The 21,966-nt window shown below is 35.8% G+C and overlaps 2 protein-coding genes and 1 long non-coding RNA gene across 5 annotated transcripts; all 3 read left to right on the top strand.

Moving 5' to 3' along the window:
* The first annotated feature begins 1,453 nt into the window (after positions 1-1,453).
* On the top strand, positions 1,454-6,752 carry LOC117234749. The gene is made up of 3 exons (XR_004493564.1): positions 1,454-1,549; positions 1,790-1,911; positions 5,594-6,752. It is a non-coding gene; the product is annotated as an uncharacterized LOC117234749 (long non-coding RNA).
* A 1,007-nt stretch (positions 6,753-7,759) lies between these two features.
* On the top strand, positions 7,760-10,015 carry LOC117234694. Of its 2 annotated transcripts, none has more exons than XM_033496170.1 (2): positions 7,760-7,900; positions 8,132-8,862. In XM_033496170.1, exons 1-2 carry the CDS (start codon positions 7,898-7,900, stop codon positions 8,558-8,560), a joined length of 432 nt encoding a protein of 143 aa, XP_033352061.1. In that variant the 5' UTR covers positions 7,760-7,897; the 3' UTR covers positions 8,561-8,862. The 2 variants fall into 2 exon arrangements, with proteins under 2 accessions (XP_033352061.1, XP_033352062.1); XM_033496171.1 differs by lacking the exon at positions 7,760-7,900 and adding an exon at positions 7,927-7,975 and having other exon boundaries at positions 8,132-10,015.
* On the top strand, positions 9,353-19,604 carry LOC117234693 (ataxin-7-like protein 1). Of its 2 annotated transcripts, XM_033496168.1 has the most exons (6): positions 9,353-9,482; positions 10,378-10,434; positions 10,517-10,621; positions 10,938-11,662; positions 13,132-13,182; positions 13,276-19,604. In XM_033496168.1, exons 1-6 carry the CDS (start codon positions 9,398-9,400, stop codon positions 13,996-13,998), a joined length of 1,746 nt encoding a protein of 581 aa, XP_033352059.1. In that variant the 5' UTR covers positions 9,353-9,397; the 3' UTR covers positions 13,999-19,604. The 2 variants fall into 2 exon arrangements, with proteins under 2 accessions (XP_033352059.1, XP_033352060.1); XM_033496169.1 differs by lacking the exon at positions 13,132-13,182.
* Positions 19,605-21,966: the final 2,362 nt, after the last annotated feature.

Raw genomic sequence — 21,966 nt, 5'->3', positions numbered from 1 at the left:
TTGTAATATAGCTTTTCTATCAGCAAGATCTTTCGAGCAATCGTGGAAAATTCTGTAAATCTTTATAGAAAGTACTGCGAGCTGCGAGAGATAGCGACACTATGCAACGAACAGAATTGCAATATGCAAAGCAAACATTTAGAAAACAATTAACATTTTAAATTTACATCTTTTCTACTATTCAATTTAGAAGAAATATTATAATATACAGAAAAGTTGTATATATTCTTTACTTTAATAAATTATTATAGCTTCTAATGATAAATATAGAAAATAATGAAATTATAAATTACAAACGGAACCTATTTTGAGGACCACAATCATTCAGACAAAATATAGTATCTCTTTAGTTTTCATTACCAAAAAGTCTCAAACGTTTTCCCTTGAATTTGATACTCTGCAATTTTGAAAATCAATAAGTTTCTAATAGTGTTATAAGTTCCCTAATTATGTATATAAAAATATAATCGCGATTGCAAGCAATTAACTCCCATTATTTACCATATAATTCATAATCGTATCATGAGTATTTACTATAATCGAAAATGATATAATATATCATAAAATGATACAATAGTAATAGGCCCGTATTTTGTGATATGAACATGACGGTTTGAATCGCAAAGCTGAGAGTTTAAAATGTTTACGATTTTAATTTTACGTGAATCCTTCTCTTCTTGACAGCCGACGTTTATTGATCTTTTCAAATTCGCGAAATACTTATATACATTTTCCCGTCCAGAAGCGAAACGGTGCATGCGCATTGTCCGAAGGCAGTCGAGCAGCAGAGCCGTATTAAAATTTTTCGGGCTCGAGGCTTTTGATTCAGTGGTGACCCTTTTCATAGATAAATGGAGGAGCGGGTTAAGGTGAAATAAATTTATCTAAATATGGAATAAAATATATTTGGTGATAAATTATATTTAAAATTTTGTAGTATGCATTTTAAAAATACAATCGTTTTCTTTTTTATTTTCTTTAAAATAATTTACTCTTTATACTTGCAAAATAAAACGTATTTTTCTTAAATAGCAAGGCCCAGAATATAGATCTTATACATTCGCTAAAGTCTGCTTTAGTTTGTAATAATATAAGATTATATTACTTTAATTAATTTATTATTTTAATTACTTATATTGTTTTATTTAATAAAAGAGGAATATTATATCCACTGTAATAAATTAATTATAACAATAACGATAAAGAAAGATTAGCGATAAATTAAATTCGATTAATATTATCGGTGTAAATATGAAAGAGATAGCAAACTTTAGGAACTTCTTATAAGCATCTACGCTGTAAATGCTATAGATCGACTAAATCAAATTTCGCGGCATACGATATTTCAATTTTGTGCGCGGCTCTAAACCAATCAGAAGTCGTTCCGCGTCAGCCAATCAGAAGTCAGTTAGACGATGTTTTGGCGCGAAATGTCATTGTACTGAGGAAGAGCGTAATGTTAAGATATATCGTCTAAGCGTGATTTTAACTTCAACGACGTAGTACTATTTCTGCTACAAATCTATTGTCTTCTATCGACTATAATCAGGTTCGTTTAACTAATATGTTCTTATTTAGTACTTTATTATAGGGTATATTTATAGCGAGATTCAATATTTCTTCGTACTTTCTCTATTCGTTTGTCATCGATCGCCTATTTCAATGTTAGTATCATCTATAGTTTGTATTATAAGCTTTTAATTAATTTGAGTTTGATTATTTCTTCGTTTTAACACAATTGCTTCAGTTTTATGCATTAATCTTAAATCTTTGGTTACGTTCTGTGCAGATCATTGGTTAAGTACGAAAATAACTTCGAAAGAATAGACGTGAGAATGTAACGAGTGTGACAATTAACGGTGACAATGAAGAACGTTTGGTAATATTTAACTTTTTTTTACGGAGATGGAGGTACGTATACACTTATATTGTCTTTTGTTCGATTCACGTGTAACAGGTATCCAATTAATATGTAACGTGATTAAGTTATAAACAATTATGTATTTTATGAATGGTTAACATTAATGTTAATATTAATTAAATATTAATGACGATTCATTCAATTCTTATTATATGTACACAAAAAATTGAAATGCCTTCTATGTGTTGTTATATTTCAATCACGAGTTTTCTCTATTAATATCGTTATCAAATTTGTACGAAAAAAATATTATTGTTGTGAAAGAATCTAACGACATGTTCAGATACGTTTTGATCGAAGACTGTACGCGGTTTGTTGTTATCAGGCTCGCTTCGGGCATGTTTTATGATAATGTATATCCCTATATTCAGTATAATCTCAGTAGAATTTGAAATTAAAATATAAAAGTGTAACATTCAAATCCGTCCAAGAATGAATCAAATATTACTAGAAAGTACCACTGTGCTTAAATAAATAAGTACTTTAATATTTAAGTTATATATGAGTAGCATTTAAGTGCATAATTATGTATTGGACTTCCATCGTATTTCAGTAGATAAAGTAAGGTAAAGTAGATAAATATCTATTTTTTATCATAGTGAGTGTATATTATTGCCTGTATGTTGTACATAGTTGAGTAATAAAATTTGATTTTAATTCCCATTTCCGCCGTAGCAAATCATAGAGGGCGTAAGAAATATGATTTCTTCCAGGTCGGTATTTCAGAACGTAAAAGATAAAGTTCCATATAATAGTATCATGTCTATACTTTAGTCAATGATGATGTAGTTAATGATGTTGCATCATTGACATTGACTAAAAACAGAATAAAAATGATCCACGTCAAAATATTGCAATATATTGAGAATTTCCTTTTCTTTACTAATCGTATTTCCTATAATTTTCTTTCCTTTTACTAATCATATTTCAAATTAATACTGGTATAGATATTAATTCATAAATAAGTTTATAAAGAATAGAATAGAAAAGTCAAGAATTATTCTTCTATGAAGGAAACAGGTTATCCTGAACAGTAGTTACTATAGCCATCTCGTGATTCAAAAATAAAATTAAAAAGTGTCGGTCAAGATACTCATCAGTCGATGAACAAGCAGCTCCAGGAAGTTGAGGCTAGTTTATATAACAAATTGCAGTTGTGAATTTTAAATTATACTCTGTTTATGACGTGGACATGATAAAATACGTGGTTCAAAACCTATTACGCATAAGTTATAAAACAATTTATTGCAATCTATATCTAAACGTTGTGGGAATATATTACGTCATAATGACGGTAATTAGGATTGGATACCAATAATATTATCCTAATGAATTATTAATCTTGAATTATAAAATATTATCTTTGAAATTATATGTAGAACATTTTTGCAAAAACTTTAAATCACGCAACACTTTTTCCATCGACATATATTCTATATCTATATATGTATATTTTTAAATGTATTATAATTTTGATAAACCCAAGAGATTTTGCGAATTAATTAAATCACGTATATTTTTACGAACGCGTATAATTTACTCATTGCAACAAATCTTCCTCTAAGACTTCTTTGAAATGTCAAACCGGTATTGATGAATAATAGAATTTTATCATTCTCACATTTCGGTGGTCGTACAAATGATCGATATAAGAGCACGTACTCTTCTTATAAATGAAACAAACACTATTTTTCTGAACTCGGAGAGCAGATTTTCAATGACACATACAAAATACCAGTCTAATTATAAGATTGCGAATTTTTATGCATTTATGAAAATTTCTAAAGTACATGAACGCACGGAATGTGTATAATACGCAAAAATATATAAAATACCCAAAAATCAGTACTTATTCCAATGAATATTTAGTAGATGAAACACATTTGTTTCAGTTGTTTTATAAAAATATAAGTTTGCGTAAATATCCGCAATCTACTAATTATCAATAGATAAAAACAGCATTTTATTTTGGCTGGTAACAACTCATATTTCTTAACGAATGCAATGCATAATATCGGACGATTATTCGTAATGCATGCTGTAAATTAGATAGTAATCTGTTCGTACACTCAATAACATTGCTCACTCTTTGCTTTATTTATGGATTGTCGATTGGAATCGGCTTTATCGCAAGCATAATTGTAAATGTCAAAGTTCATAGGAAAACCCATTTACACCGATAGAACGTATAATACCCATGACGTGAGTTCTACATCAAATTGGGAGAAAATTCTTATTGCGTAGCCCAGCCGCTTCGCATGAAATTGATGACCTTTGTTGTAATTTTATTGTCGTTAATTATAGTATCAATCGAAGAAATTTTATTACGTGTACATGTGAATCAGAAACATTGTGCTTCGTCATCTTAAGAAACAAACAATCGAAACGAATTATAGATATATTCTGTGATCAGTGAAGAACCAATTCTCTTACGCTTTGTTATTCAAGGCTGATGAGTAAACTGCGAGTGATTATTTATGGGGAATTGAAATGTGTGCAAAAATGCACAGTACAGTAGAACGCCTTGTATGAACCCGTTAGGGGACAAATTGGTTCATATGATCAAGTCGCTCGTATAACAGAAACCCGTCTATTTTTACCCGTTCGTGATTTTTCGTTCAGTTAATAGCAATTCATATTTATATAAGATTCCACGAAATATTTACGCCTAAATATATAATAATGCTGCAAACTGGTATCGATTTCGAGGCAAGAGATTGTGTCACATAACACGTGCCTCTACTGTTTACTGCTTACATCTTACAGTAAGACATTCAGATAAGTGGATTGACGCTCGGCAGTAGTTCAGATGAATAGGAGCTCGGTAGAAGTTCAGACGACCAGACACTACTAAAATTTCCTTCGTATATGTAAATGGAGTTCGTATAAACGGAGTTCCACCGTATGCATATAACGCGTACAAATATAAAAAATATGCAAAATATTCCTCTTCCCTTCTGAGTCAAAATATCTTATGTAACGTTTTCTTTTTTTTTTTTTTTTTTCATTTTTCCAGATACAGGGTGTACCAAGGATCATGCTAAAAATCGAAAGGGAATAATTCCGCATACGAAAGTAAGTGGAAAATGTAGAATGGCAATTTTTAATATAAGCCTTTGTATTAAAGAAGGTCGACTGTGAATTTTCATCGAGTATGTATTCTGCCCAACAGATTGGCAGAAGAAGTTCGTTCAACCGACTCTCGTTATCTCGTTACGCATACTTGACGAAACCACATAGCTGATTTCTTCGAAAAAACGAAGCCTTGTATAAAAATTTGTCACTCCACACTGTCGACTTCCTTTACATGGGGAATTACCCCCTTTTTGCGTATACTATCGAACAGTACATAAATGCAAAGAAAACCAGTCCAACCGACTCTCGTTATCTCTCGAGTGCACGCATACTTGACGAAACCTCATAGTTAATTTTGTCGAAGACGGAGTGTTATATCAAAGATTATCACGCTACGTATCTCTCCTACAGTGAATCCCCGCCCTTTTTCGCCTTCCATCATGATTTTTGGTATATCCTGTATATTGCAATATTTGAAATTCTCTGTATTTTCTCTCTTTTAAATAGAGTTATATTGTACAAGCTGTTACGACTAAATATTTTATACTATATATTTTTATAATGGCTGAATATCTTTTAAATTATATGTTTCCGTAGATCCCATCTTTCACATATATGCATGAACGTCTTTGGTATAATGATGGGGAAAATCCAAGGCATCTTCACCGTTACAAGATCTTAGTGATCCTTGTTCCTCCGCCACAAGATGAGTAAGAGGTAGATGTTGACTTTGTAGCCATTCTAAACCTTGACAATAAAAATCATTACCCCTTCCATACGTTTTCACTACACGCGCTAGCAATGTATCATCATAGAAACAAAAAAAAAAACAAGAGAAGAAATTCAACGAAATATGTACAGATACATTGTTTTTATAATTCAATAGAAACTTATTGTTAGTTTATTTATAGTAGGGATTAATGATTGTTGTAATTAAAAAAGTCAATATTCATTAACTGTATATAATATAAGTAGATTACGGATTTTTGGGTATTATAAATTTTTATCATAAATTTAAGATGCTTAGAATGCGCATAATACGCAGAACTATAAAAAGATATTCGAAGTAGAATATTTACTAAATGAAATAATCTAAATTATTTCTTATTTATATTCAGAGACAAAACAAATTGCATAAAAATATGTAGTCTAATTATAAGGAAAACTAAATTATACTGTATTTTGGAAATTTTGTCAAAGATTTTATCGTATTTGATTGAAACCTGCGTGTACGTTTACACGACGTTCCATCGCTATGGATAACGTGGAATAACTGAATTAAGAATTAGATTGTATTTTGGAAATTTTACCAAAGATTTTATCGTATTTGATTGAAACCTGCGTGTACATTTACACGACGTTCCATCGCTATGGATAGCGTGGAATAACTGAATTAAGAATTATAATATTTTGCGTTTTTGGTATTTCCACGGCTATCGTGGACATTTTATTATACCCGGACGATAACTCTGACATTATTGATTGGAGGAGTTTATACACACACAAACAAAAATATTCAGTCCAGTGCACTAGGAGATTTATATCATAGATTCTTTTTAACCTCTGACGTATTCATGCGCAATTCCATCTTTTCGGCTTATCATCGTATGGAGATTTACTTCTTTCGAGATAATTTCTTTATCAAGGCAGACATTACAAATTAATGCAATTTTATCGGCGCACACTGTGTGGTGGGAATCACTGAAAATATTGTTCGCTTTTACAGAGATATGAATAAAATATGAGTACAAAAATAGCAATATCGTTTTCCACTTAATTTAACGTATTAATTTCTTCATATTTATTATGAGCTTTTAAATCTGAGATTTTTTCTGTAGTTTTGCTTCTTTTCCGTATCGAATATTGAAAAAAGGTAAAGGCGAAAAATTGTGCAAACTATAGTATATGATGTCATCACGAAGCCGCAATATTACCACGTTAGAGACAAATATTCACATTCCGTTACATATACACATACATATATATATACATGGATGTGTAGATGAAAAATGGTAATTGTTCGGATACAACAAAAGCCTTGTAATTTTATGTATCGTGTGAATCAGAAGTCGAATGTGTTACCAATCCTGTAACATTCCGCAGTTTTGGCGTCATCTAACTTTCTATATTGTACAAGAATCCTCACTATGTCTTCTTATATATTCAGATAATCTTTTTATTTCAAACATTATATAAATAAATTGGGAAATATGCTCGAAACAAAAGGATATTAAATCCTTGATTTATATCAAATTCTCTTAAGCTTAGCTAAACAATTTTAAAGTTGAAAAATTACTAATAGCCTTAACTCGATATGAAAATATTTCAGAAGCAATATCGTTTACGTGGAGAATAACGGAAAACGATTAATTATGTAAAATTATGTCAAACCTAAGTAGAAAATTTTGAAACATAAAAAAAGCTTCTGATGTTTCCTTCGAAATTATTTATTTATCAAAGCAAGTCCTCAATTTCGTTTACTCATAATTTGAGGTCAAGATATTTTCGGCAAATTCGCCTGTTGGTTCCGTATGCGTGTCAAGGAAGATTTCACGAGAATCCAGTTCATCGTCGAAAGTAGAAATTAGTCCTGTTAGGAAAGGCAGGCATCGACGATGATATCGTCCGAAATTTCCCGGACGTCAATTTCGTATCTTATAGGATGCGTACACGCATCAGAGGGACTGGATCCGAGAAATTACGACGGTTTCCCATTGATGCGTATGACTCGACTGGTTCCGTGGTGGGGAATCCGGTATCTGCGGATTTATATACAAGAGACTCCATCGCGTTGAATAGATTAGTTTCAACGGAGAAACCGAACGGTTAGTTTGCCGATCTCAGAGAAATATCCATACGTACTTACAAGAGTGACTTATTAAAATATTTACTTAAAACATCATGGTAAGTAAAATATACTTTACAAAATTGGACTGATAAAAATAACAACATTAATAGATATTTACTTAAAACATCATGGTAAGTAAAATATACTTTACAAAATTGGACTGATAAAAATAACAACATTAATAGAAGCATCGATTCAAATATTACTTTCAATTTTTACGTTTGCCAATTCTTTTTTTTTTTTTTTTTGGTTTTTTTTAATATTCTTTTTGAAATTTATCGTTACAGATAAAATACGTAGTAATCTTGTTCGCCACCTTTATTTTGGTCCAATCGCAGAGGCCAACTTATGCTGGAAGTAGCAAGCCATATCCTGGTGTCCTTCCACAGTATCTGGATGAACAAGCAGCAGTAGCTAGTGCTACTACTGGAACCGTCGGAAGTCGAATCGATATAAACAATACCAATAGGCCAGCAGTAGCAGTAGGAGCTGTAGCATCTAATACTCCTATCACAACATCAACGATTCCTCCAGATTTGCCAGTAGACGCCATGGGAGACGTTGCCTTAGTAAATCGAATCAAAACCTGGCCGAGAGATAAACAACCATTCTGGTTTATAAATTGGCAACAAATTCAAGAACACCGCGGTGACTCAAAAAATAGAGCTCAACCAGTTGAGACGCAACCGAATCAGAGACCGTTTTTCGCGGGTTAAATATTTCGAATTTCGTTGCTTCGTATTTAATTTCAGACGACGTATATTGCCGTCGTTATTTTGCTAGTCAAATTAAATCTTTTGTACGACTTGATCTTGATACAGTTACTTTATCGACACAGGATTAAATATCCAATGAATTTCAATAGTCGAAGTAAAAATACACTTCGAATCAGTATCAATGTCTCTGTATATCATTATTTCATATAAGGAGAGAAAAGGGAGCGTTTGTAATATCGTTTTTAAGCTGTGTGTCTTTTACGAAGGAATAAAAAGATAGTAATTAAACGTAGTAAATTCTAGTGTACTTGAAAAACTTTAAATTTCCAATCCACCTGCTGAGCAAGCCAGAATCGCCAATAAGGTACCGCGACGAGACGAGATAGGACAGAAATCCAAAGATCTGATTGGTCCGAACGAGTTGCGCACGAGTAGCTGACTATTCGTCGGTGACGTCATATTAGTTCGTCCAATGCAAGCGCTCGGATCTCACAGTAATAACCTTACGTGCGTGCGGTACGCCGAAGCGTGTTACTCGTATTCGGGCGTACAAACGCGAAAGAAGTGATAGAGTATATCGCTCCGTGAAAGATGTTAGCCGACAGGGTCTTGCCAGACAAAATTTTCAAAGTTCAGTAGGTTATTTTTCTCGTACGTGAGAACGCGTATACTCTATGAGCAAATGTATTCAAAGTATTATCGCGTTAAGAAAGAGACAGATCGTACGCGACCCGCGGCACCTGACAGTCCACGCGGCCCGGCCCCAAAACACTTTCGCCTCGCTATATACACGAGATATCGCATCGTGTTTCATTCACAACGCGAGCGCCACTGGCAATGTCGGGAAGTGACAGCCCAACATTCTTTCACGGCCAGCCCTGGTCCAGCTGGATCGAAAAAATCGGACGAGACAAACCGTTGAGTAAGTGCGCTGAATCTCATCGAAAATGTTCGTTCGTTTGCTCTCGTTTGGTTTAAAACCGCGACAACGGAGAGCGTCTAACTCGTGTACCTAACCTCAACTTCGATGCTCCTTTGTCTGTCGACTTGACGCAGGGCATCGTTAGGGCCCGCATTGACACGCATTTATTTAAAACGGTTGTCAACAATTGTCCAGCGCTAATCACGGTTGACATTTTCATAGATGATCGCGCGTATTTTATTGGCTCTTTCCACTGACAATTATGTAATTCGTGGCGAAACCCGTTTGTGAAAATGATGGAGCGTCGAAACGTTAAATTAGAGCATATAGAAATAATACATTGGCATGAATCACTGAATTTCGTGAAACGATCTCGACCGAACCCGCGCTATTTGATGGACTTTTTCTCGAACGAATATATGTACACTTGTATTTTTATTATATTTGTGCTCTGTTCTCTCTTATAAGACTTTTTTGTTACAAGAATTATGCATGTAAGAAATATAAACATAATAAAAGTTGTTTACACAGAAGTTTGTGTTTTTATTTCACATTACTGCTTGGAAACTGATGGGAATGAATGAAAAATGATCTTTTAAGAACAAAATTCAATAGATACGAAGCTAACAATATCTTATGATTTTTTTAATCTTTTTTAACAGGGTAAATACAATTATAATACGATGAATGTGAACTTTACGTTTAAGCATAATATTAATCATGGTATATAATCCTTTTAATAATTTCTTCTTCAAATATTTAATTTGAAGATATACGTTTATAATACACATTTTTATGTATTGCATATAAGTTAATGATTTGCTATTGAAGTGTCCTTATATTACGCATTGTTTACTTTGTCATATTATCCATAAGAAAATTTGACTTGTTACAGGCGATGAAGAACCGGATGCTCAACTTACTAGTTCTGTTACGAGGCTTTCAGCTGAGGGTAAGTTTAACGTAGTAGAGATACAATCTTGTTTAGAGATTGAAATTGTAACTGTTTTCTAACAAGACAATTTTTGTTTCAGACATCGATTTATATGGATTTTGTCCTGAAAGGGATGCTTTTTACACGGTAGTATGTGAAACCTGTCATGCGATAGTCAAACCACAGGCTCTCATTCAACATATGGGTATGTCGTTTTATACTTCCCTCCTTTCTGCTCAAATATTAGTATTACGTTGAATTCTATATCAAGTAAAATTTATTCTACTTATTTTGACAGAGCAATTGTAATTTTAAACATACAAGAAACATAAGTATTTCATAGATAACTTATTCTTTTCATACATAATATCTTTCTCATAAGTCATTTAAGCGAAACAGAAAAAAATACAAGTAACTAGACTCATATTAAAACGTTCTTTTAAAAAATATCGCTTATCCAAGAACTTTTTATCTACCTTGCATAAACCATACTACATAATACCGTTGATATTTTGTTACAGAAAGTCGCCATCCTTCTGGTACTGTCAATTTTCCACCTCCCTCCACTCCAGTCGTAAAAACTCCTCTGAAGACGCCCTATTGCAAGGTGTCGAAACTGAAAAAGACGCAGTCATCGCCTCAGATCTCAAATAGTGGGAGCAATAAGATCAATCACACGAACGTGAAACGGAACACGGAACAGCCAAGCATCTCAACGAACTTGTCATCTTCATCGATACCGATCTCATCGTCGCCTCGATCGCCTCTTGAGTCGTTACCATCGTCTGTTCAAACATCGAACTCTGGATCAGGAACTGTAATTAGCTCGAGTCCTGTGAAAAGCCCTGGCACAGCGACCGGTCAACCTCGTCGGAAGAGACTCAAAACCGATCGATCGTTGCTCAAAGATCGAGAGTACGACCCAGATCGACATTGTGGAGTGTGGAACGAGGAAACAGGCAAGCCTTGCACCAGGTCGCTTACGTGCAAAGCGCATACGGTTTCGTTGCGGCGGACAGTTATCGGTCGCAGTAAAACCTTTGACAAACTCCTCGCGGAGCATCGTGCCTCGAAGGAAGTCCCGAACAGGCCGACAAAAGTGACTGTGACCGGTACGGTGACCGTGTCCTCTGGGACCTCGAACTTGAACCCCTTAACGCCCACCAACCCCGCCCTGACCATCGAAGCGGAAACCCCCAGCTCACCACCCGTTTTATCGCTGCCAGACACATATCCACTGCCAAAGGTAAGGGCCAACGTATCGCTATATTGTTTCTCTTTGTATTTTTTTTTTATTCTCCGATTTCCTTTCTGTGATATGTCCTTAGTAAGAGTGTACAGTGTGATGATCCTTCGCGAGGCGAAATCCTATTGTTTCATTTTATCATTATATTATTTTTTTTTTTTTGTTCTTTATATATGTTATATGAGTTAGTAATGCTGTATTGTCAATTCCATGCTGTAGATGTTTCTGGTGTTTCTGGGAATAGGATGTGATAGTTATTAGAAACATTTGAAGTAATTTTTGTTCTCCTAGTTTGGTTGACTGGAAATGAAAGTTGTGTCTCGTTGGATCGAAAGAAAATTCGCTCTTTGTTGTATGTTGAAAGATTGTTATTTTTGGATATACGTATTTTAGACGTCGGTACTTTGTCGCGCAATCGTTGATGTAATTTTGTTAGGTATGTTGTGTATCATGTATTGCTTTGAGAGGAAATTCGCTTCGATGAGTATTCTAATTAGTTTTCTTTCTTTTCTTTCTTTTTTTTTTCTTTTTGAAAATATATGTTGGTAATATATTGGTAGTTTACTGTTTTTATATCTTGTTTTTGTGAAGTAATAGTTACGCATGATCTGGTAATATCGATATCTAATGTGTAGTCTGTACATCGAAACTTTCATTTCACGGTATTTTATGATAAAAATATTGGAAAGTTATGCAAGTAGTGGAGTAATTTACCTCATTTTTATTCTATTCAGATTCATTTCTGAATCCCTTTATTTCAAATACTTCTTTCATTATCGGAGTAAAATTAATCACGAATTGAAGTTCGTTCACCCTAACTTTGGGGTAATTATTAGTGTGAGCATTAGCTGACGTTCAGAATTTTTAGAATATTCGCAAATTTTTGGTTTTCAGTGCTTCGAGTAAAAGAAAAACCTGTAAGTCGCAGTCTATGAACTTCAAACTTTCTTCGTTAAAAAGTCCGTAGCGTCTTTAAGAAATGTACGAATCTTCCTAGGGCCGTAACTATCGATCAATTATGGCCATTACGTTACGTTAGTTCAATTAAAAAACATGGTCGTGAGTTATATCGAATCAATCGCTTAGAAGTAGAGAACGAATAGAATTAATAGAAATTAGATTGGAATGAATAACAGGTGAAATAATACTACAGATTCATATTTGTAGATTCCCATCGAAATTTAGTCTTTCGAGTTTTAGAAGGCGTTAGGTATCAGGTATCAGTCGATACCCAAAGATCGTTCGCTTTCGTAGATCTCTTAAGACGCATTAGACGGAACATAGCGAGGCTAGAAAAGATAAAAAGAATAAGAAAAGAAGGATTTAGAAAAAGAAAAAAACCGAAGAAAGAGAAGTAATAATATAGCTGACAAACATGGATCGATCGACGAGCCAGACGAGTCAGCTGCGAACAGTTGCCCGCCAGTAGGGTGTCGGTTGATACCTGTTTTCTGTTTTTGTTATTGCAGGCTGTTGATTTGCTTTATCGGTGTCTGGCCCCGCATGGCTCCACTAAACCTGTAAGGCATGGTTTCTTTTGGGCACTTAAACGCCAACACCTCGTATGGGCCCTACGATTCTTATTGCGAGTCGCCAACGCTTCTCTTTTTTAGACCAAGCTCGAAGAGGACTTCGTCAACGAGGAGCTGAGGAGTCTGGAATCGTCGCTAGTGAACTCGACCGGTTCGACGCAATCGAGCTCGATGATGGCGCCGATATCCGTGGTGTTGCCATCGCTGTCACCGTTACCGGCTAATAACGAGGAATCGACGTCATCGGTCGCCACGCTGATACCGAGCACAGCATCCCCAGCTATACCGGTGCCAGCATCACTGCCAGCCACGTGTACGCAACCGCCGTTGGTCACGACGGTTCTCGAGGCTGAAACACCTATGGACATCGATCCAGAAGCGGCAATGACCATCTATTCCCCTGTATACCAAGATAAATCCAAATTGCTGGTCGAAATACCACGTTCAAACAATATCGTCCACTCTCCTATATCATCTATGCCCAGTCTGTTATTCGAATCTATGGATCAACTCGAACAGCTCGAACAGTTGGAACAGCAACACGCGACTCAGATCAATGGAAAGAGACTGAATCACACGACTCATTCGAGTCCTGTTACGCAATTACAGTCAAAGAGGACCAAACACGAGTACCATCAACAGGACCTGTCCACGGCGATACAGGTTGAGGCTACGACCACGTCCTCGCCTTATCCTCATTTCGGGGATATATCTTGGTCGAACTGTCACCCGGAGCCACTGGCTGTAAGTCGGTGGCTTCGTATTTCGTCCAGCCGTAAGCAGTACAACTTTAATATTCACTGACATAAGACCCCACCCACTCCAGGCTGAGGACCGTACGCCATGGGCGTTTGTCTACCTCCTCTTTTTTTCGAGATCCTTTTTTTCATGGTCGTCCTCGTCGCCGTCGTCGTTGATGGTCTAGGTCTGAAGCCTGTCGAGAAGGGGACAAGTCTTGATGTGCGGTGAACTTCGATGTGTTGAGCATGCGCACGACGGAAAGAAAGACACGTGAGCAATTAATTGGTTATACGTGGAATCGACATAATAACGATATATGTGTTTTTGCATGCTTCGTTCTCCCTGCCGAAATGAAATATCTCGAACAGGAACATACGATAGTTACAAATTTACGGTCCTTTCACTCTGTACAACAATGTCGGTCTCTATTCTGCCAGGCGACGATCGTTTCCTTTGAAATAACAAACCATCATCATCGGAGATTCATAGGCAGGTTAATCCCATTATCACTTTAGGGGATATACGCGTACGACTGGAACAAACGAGGTTCCGCGTATGAAAACAGAAGCACGTATCGAATTTTCTTCTTTCTTGTCTCTCGATACTTACTTTGCAACCATTTCTACGATACTATAGAGACTGATCAAGGAAGAACCACATATTGCGGACGTGATTTGTCGGATTTACGAAATCGCTGACTAACGTTCCTGGTACATTATCATTATCTTCTTTGAACTGTTGTTTCAAGAGGCCAGATGGAAAACGAAATAGCATCTCGTATCTCGCAACGATGCTTCTGTTTTGATATTTGTACTTTCCACAGAAGAACGTACGAATCACCGAATGATGCAACAATAGCAACGCCAGCCTCATCGTCAAGTATTAAATTGGCAATAGGTAGATATTAGAGAACATTGACTGAAATACATATGAGTATGATGTTTTTTTTCACAAAATTAATTTTTTTATTCCGAAGATCGTTGCAACATCTCTCGTGGAGCAGGCCGATATATAGATTCGATTCTGATCGCTGTGCCTCGTCCCGACGGTGCGGCAGTTCGCTCGAAATAAAAAAGAAAGGAGGAAGAAATAATAATAATAAAAAAAAAAAGGAAACAGTGTGAAAACGGACGCGTTTGAAATAAGTCACACTGTCCGTGTTTGCCTGTTAAAAATAGAGGTTTTCAGTGAGGAGAGAAGCGACGATGATAATAAGTGAAATGAAACTACATCGAATTTTAGGCGATTATCCTGTGTGTGTTTGTGCGCTTGTAAAAAGGATAAAGGATTACGTGACCAAGCAACAGATACAAAAAGAAAGAAACTTCTTTGTACAGGAAGTTTAACAAACGGATTTTAGTAGGAAGAGTAGCTACTAAAAAGATTCAATAAGCAGTGTTTGTTAATTTTTTTTTGTTCTTCTTTTTTTCTTCTTTTAGGAGATGCCGCTGAGTGGCATTTAAAATTTCAGCTCAGAATTTTTTTTGTAAATAATCAATTTGACGGATCAAATAATCATTTACGGCTAGCTATCCTCTTGTAAATACGTTGAATAAAAAAATGTAAAACGTAGTTAGTCGTAACACGGAGCGGCCGATCATCGAACTATCTTGCGCGTAGAATTTCGACTTATTTTCCAATTAAATTGCGGTTCGCGTACAGAGGGTCTCATCTTGTACATACATAGATTATAGTATACATTTATACATATATATATTTTTTTTATCGATCACGATCTCTTCAACGTTTTTACGTATATACATATATACATATATACATGTACGACCTCACTACCTACCATCATCAATATTTCCTTCATATCTCTTCTTATTTGTATCTTCTTTATTATTTTGTTTTCTTCTTTTTTGTTCTTTTCTTTATTCTATTTTTTCTTAGTCCTCTCTGCTTCGCTCTGTTCTCGTACGTATGTATATTCTATTGCACAATTGTGTACATCGTGTAACGCATTTATCCAACGATTTCGGTTTAATGCCACGATTTCTATTTTTTTTTTTTTTTTTACAAAAAATAGAAAAATTCGACGGATAAATCGTGTGTGAGGGTTCCGTTTAATCGGTGAAGGAATTTTCACTGGATCGTAGGCAACGACAACAGCACACGTAGCGAAAATTTCGTTCAGGCAATCTTTAGCTTCTTGTAAGCTCGTACGAAATTTTCAAAGGGAGATTCGACGAGTCTTTCAGTCGAGTTATGGCTGATGATTTTAGCAAAGCCGTACACATTGTCCCGAATATAGTAGATAAACCGTTCATCACCAACCACCATTAACTATTATCCCACCCGAGACAATTTATTTTTGTAAAACAGTCGGTTCTAATTTGCGTCGTGGCGCTATGTCGGTTTTTCCAGCATGGCGCGTATGGTGGCGTATATCTATGCATATATTTACGGACTTCTTATCATAGATTGTGATATTTAACTAATTAACGATTAGTCAAGATTATTCTAAATCGTGCGCATGCGTTAGTGAATGAAAGAGTAACGACAGATAGGTGGCCAAATTAGGAATGGTATAGAAAGGAATATGAAGTCCACGGATGAAAATGATGATAAGTCACGTTTCCCGACCTTTGTAGGAGAGCAATTATTCAAAATTCGCTACCATCCAAGCTATCTTTTCGTTTGATTTTGGGCTTAAACGCGTGCCTTTATCACTCTTGATCGTTTGAAAGATATCAATAAGCTTTAATTATACAATTCTCACAAATATCTTCGACTCTCTCAGGTTACCATACCAAAATACTTGCGTTTCAACTACTTCGTATGAAAATAGTTCTTTCTAGAAGTCAGAAGATGAGGAAATACAAACTTATTATAATTTTCCCTCGTGTACTTCAAATAGGATGTAACGATTGCCGCTGATCTCCGAAGAGGAATCGTTAGGCGAAAAAGGAAAAGAAAAAAAAACTGAAACGTTTGCGCTTAGTTCGGCTACAATTTTCGCTATAGATGAATAAATTCGCTCTGTGTATCGTGTTTGTAGCGTTTCGAGGTTTTATCTCGTTGAGTTTCCGCTTTTTCCACGTGTATGAGCTGATTCGTAAATTATTCGTAATTCGTTTCATCGACGAATGTAGCGAGAAACGGGGAGAAGAAAGAACGGAAGAAAGTAAGTAAAGGAGGGAGTATATAAGACGACGAATAGATAGAGCAAATGGGAAAACGGGAGATAGGGAGAAAATTAATATAGCAAATAGGGGGGAATATGACGTAGATGTACGTCATGTCGAGCCGACGAAGAGACGTTGATTTTTTTCGTTACCGCGCAGTATAAATAATACAAATGCTAACGATGTTATTATTACTGCTATTATTCGAAGAAGAGAACACGTGGGGACATGTCGGTCTGGTATTGTCCCGTTCGTTTTATATAAATCGAACTTGGACAACGATCGATCGATGGAGCAGCTCGTTGTGTGCAAGGTATACACTTTCTCATCGACCATATAAACGAACATCGCCTTACGATTCTAGCCGTAAACTTCGCCTTAAGGATTCATTAGCGATCATAGTAGCGATTAGCGTGGGTTTCTGTGAAAAATATATTCTCGAGCGAGATTCATCGATCGATCGTTCGATGTAAAAAAGAAAAATAGAGAATTTAAGAAAAGAAAAGAAATACTATTAGCAATAAATTATCGTTCGATATCGGACAAATACGAGGACGAGAGGAAAACTCGTGAACGGACCGACATGACCAAATCGTTTCTAATCGTCGATTTACTGATCTTCTCGGCTACCTGAAACCGTGATAATTTGTACATAAATCGCGTAAGCAATTACCCATGTACCTATGGTATCGATGAAATCTATATAGGTATATATTATATATATACATATATAAATCTATAATATAAAAATAATTCTATTGACAAGTTGAAGAGAAGAATGTTAGTGAAAAATCGCAAACGTCGAAATGCTGTTAGTCCGCTCGTTTCCGAGTGTACCTTAAACGCTGTATAATTCGAGAACAAAAGAAGATAAGTAACTTAACGTAGATCGTATATTTAACGATACACGTGTACGTATAGCGTGTAATTATCTCCTGTACATAACAAGTGCCCTGTGCATGTTTGTGGCGCACGAAATGCTGCGTGCATGCGCGAAATATGTATGATCTTTTTTAGACTATTACTACTACCAACTACGTACCACACGTTAGTGTTCATCGATCGATGTTATTTCGCGCGAGCTTCGAGTAAGTTTCGAGCGGTCCGAGGTTATAAACACGATTGACCCGAGCAACAGCACTTTTCTTCAAAAGAAATGAAAGTCGGTAATCAACGGCAACAACCCTTGTTAAAACAGTGTTACATGTCGAGAAAGAAACGGAAAGAAAACAAAAAAAAAAAAAAATGCTATTCATCAGACACGATCTCTAAGATTTTCTACAAAGTAGAAGAAATTCTGATCACGATCGTTGGAAAGTGTGGTTCGCGATCGTTCGAATGAAAGATTTTTCTAAGACGATGAAAAGAAAAAAGAAAACTCGTAAAGCAATAATACATAGTCCATGATTAAGAGAATGCACAGCAATAATATTAATTTCATTATTACCGTAATATAAAGGTTAAGAGACGTGTTGTACACGTTCGTGAGGAACACTTTCGTCTCGTACGAACAATTTGCTCGATTTCCGGCGAGTTTGAACACGCGGCTAAAAAGCGTCAGAGGATTTTTCTATCTCGGTGCTGTTACTCACTGCGCATCATTTAACAATCGAATTTCTCGTACATTGTTTAAAATCTACGAGAAATATGTAATTCATCTTTCTTTTTCTTTTTCTTTTTTTTTTTTTTTGTAAGTAGTATCAATTTTTAATTGGAACGTTCCATATGTCGTGTCACTTTTATTATTGCTTTTCTTCCTCGACGATATAGAAACACGACTTTACTACGTTCGATCGATCGTTGGACGATTTAATTAAGTTCTTTTTTCTTGCTCTTTCCTCTTTCGTTCCGATGAAATCGAACCTTCCGGACAGTGTGGAACACGCGTCTAGTATGTTCGTTTCGCTCGTCAGATTTCAGTAGAAATTTAAAGGAATCCGCGTGAAACTGCGGTGCACCAGACATTTCGTGGCTCGCATAAGACTGAGTACGCTTAAAACGAAGGAAGAGATGAATTGTACGTTTGCGGCATGTTTAAAAGAAATTGACCGATTTACGAGTAGAAAAGAAATAAAAATGAAATTTTTAGTCGGCTTAGGATATTGTTGCGAATTTTCGTCTCTTTTAATTTATAGTTTAGGAAAAGAAGAAATGAAAATGAAAGGAAGAGTGCGAGAGAAAGAGTGAGAGAGAGAGAGGGAGAGAGAGAGAGAGAGAGAAAAAGAATTATACGGTAGATTCGAACTGTTTTGCATGACCTGTTCCGAATCACCCTGTGTACGTTCAGAAGCGTCAGAACTATGATTCTGCTTTTTTTCTTTGTTCCGTGTACAAAATGACGCGTGCGTTAATATACGTTCGCTCGTCGTCTCAGAGCACTGTAATTTCACGCGGAGGAGAAGAGAACTAAAGAAAACGAAGAGACAAAGAAAAACGGATAAGGTGAAAATTAGAACGACTCCGACTTGGTGACGCAAGAACATACAACAAAATACTTTGTGGCATTTAATTTAAATATACGTTTTATATTTATTTGTATACTTGATTTTGTTCATTCAGTCCGTCTTCATCCTCCAGCCATTTTCTTCTCGCGTATATTTCCATCGATCTTTTTATCATACAGAGATTAGGCGATCACGTGAAAGGTGTAGAAACGATGGTACAAAAATTCGTGCGCGTCGCTTGTATTCGTCACATATCATTTAGAAAAATGAGAATAGAAAAGTAGTAGCGATTGAGAGGAGGAAGATTATCGAGCGCCGTTACGCTTCAATTTCATACTTATCGTAATTAATTGGTTAATTCATTAAGGATCGAAATCGCGTTCGTGTCGCAACATTTTCAATTAATTTTAGAAAATTCTGCTATTTGTTAACATCGTAGTTACGAAGGAGACTTCGAAGGATTTGCTTAATAATTTTTCTTCTATCCAGATCGTGCGATCTTCTCAAGTTTAAATCCGCCTTAGTTAAAGTATTCTATCATTTCGAAACTAAACAGAATTAAAGTTTTGTCATTTTCTTTGAGCCATCTTTCTTTTACTTCGTTGAATTTAAAATACTTCGTCGTTAGTTTTATTTATTACTCTAATACGTCTTTCGCACTTTGAAAGATCAATATGTTAATTACTTTATCTAAACATCCTTAGTAACATTGCGTTTACGTAATGCGATCCTTAATGCGTTAATATATCACGCATATATTTCAGAAGTGACACAGGTCGAACAAATTTTTCAGGGAAAGCAAGAAACTATTTAAAAGCTTACAAAACATTGTTCGACCGAAGGCACAACGTCGCATAAAGTACAAACTCTTTCATTTTTAGCTCTGAAAATGCCCCTTTGACGATTTTCTTTCTTCCAACACAGGGTTGAATATTTTTGGACTGTGACACCTTTGAAACACATGTACGATATATTATTATTCATAGTAGATCTTACGCTTTTTGTACTGTAATCTACAAGTCTAATACGCTATCGAAATTGATCGACGCGATCTCCCTGTGAATCGCGTGGCATTTTCCTAGAAAAACATACCCTCGTGGAGCTGCGAACCGCAGTGGGTTTCCCAGTATGCATGAAAATCGAATTCCAAGCGTGCAGTTAAATCGGTTGATTGGAAAGCCTGCTCGTGACAAGAGTTCCCTAAATGTTATCGCGATTCCGAAACTATGTTCAATTCGCTTTGATTCGCGTGTTCATTAACCGTAATTCGCCATTCGATTGAAAGTTAGGCAAGAAACGCGAACGCCACGTTCCTTTATCACACGTGGTCGACGCAATTAATCGTATTTAGGATAGGAAATAAAGACAACTGACGCAGTGGGGATCGAAATGCGATCGTCGTTCCCGCCGATGAAACATTCTACGAGCATGGATCTCGTTAAATAAAGCGTTCGTCGTTCCAACATAGAACGATTGAAGGATTTACTGGAAAAGCGATACGGATGCTTTTTTATTTTTTCCACACAAAACTTTATCTAAACTTTCTTAAATCAGACTCGGACATTCGAAAATCAAACATAGACATTTGTGTGCTTACTATACCATCACCGAGTGAGTACTTGATGATCTAACGTATTAATATTGAATCATATCACCGTGTTATACAAAAATTACTTTACTAGGACAATTTCATCTAATAATATACATCTCTTTGTTTCAAGAATTTTCACAATTGACAAAAATGTTGATGCTTATAAAATTCTCGGTTCGCTTGGGTTAAGAGGTAAAGTAAAGGTCGTGATTCGTAAAAATTAGAGGTTTCGTCGCTCGTACTACTTTCCGTGGCCTATGGATTAAGAGACTTCGGAATCGTGTCGCTCGTAACACTTTTCCTTCGAATCTTTCAATTATCTAGGACGACGCCTCGTCACAGATGATAATAGAGGTTTTCTTTCCCCACGTGGTAACGTAGTACGCGTTATTTTAAAAGCAATTATCTTCTGGTATGCAGGTTTTCCTACGAAGAAAGAAAGAAGAGATACGCTGGAACGTAAAATTAGAAAGTATACTTAAAATAGTGTGTCGGCTACCTTTTGAAATTGGACAGTACACGCGTTCCTCCGACGCTTCCTCCTCTTGAGCACGTTAGGGATATAAGAGGAGAATGTGGAAAGAAAGATACGTTTTGAAGGCTAGCTTCGTAAATGTATACGTGTATAACGTTCTAACGTGGCATAAATCATCGATGACACTGTCGTTTGTTATTCACGAGCAGCGACTGACTTTGTACAATACGATCTGCATTCGATAGTAGAAGATAGGCGCCGCGTTCGTAGTTAGGTGCGTCGTCGATGACGCGAATCATTGTGCATTCTCGATATTTAATAATAATATTTTTTTATCCATCAATTAGGTACACACTTGGATACTTAAAAGGAAAAACACGATATAACGCT

Source organism: Bombus vosnesenskii, unplaced genomic scaffold (assembly GCF_011952255.1).
Source record: "Bombus vosnesenskii isolate JDL3184/JDL3185 unplaced genomic scaffold, Bvos_JDL3184-5_v1.1 scf7180000013308, whole genome shotgun sequence".
Classification (NCBI taxonomy): domain Eukaryota; kingdom Metazoa; phylum Arthropoda; class Insecta; order Hymenoptera; family Apidae; genus Bombus; species Bombus vosnesenskii.
Note: the sequence above shows the minus strand (reverse complement) of the source record. Positions and strands in the feature narration are given on the sequence as shown.

Bases quoted from the DNA above. Each gene is read 5' to 3' on its own strand.
- LOC117234693 (XM_033496168.1), top strand. From the start codon at position 9,398: ATGTCGGGAAGTGACAGCCCAACATTCTTTCACGGCCAGCCCTGGTCC. The intron at 10,622-10,937 runs GTATGTCGTTTT...ATTTTGTTACAG, and splicing joins GGCTCTCATTCAACATATGG to AAAGTCGCCATCCTTCTGGT. The intron at 11,663-13,131 runs GTAAGGGCCAAC...TTGTTATTGCAG, and splicing joins ACACATATCCACTGCCAAAG to GCTGTTGATTTGCTTTATCG.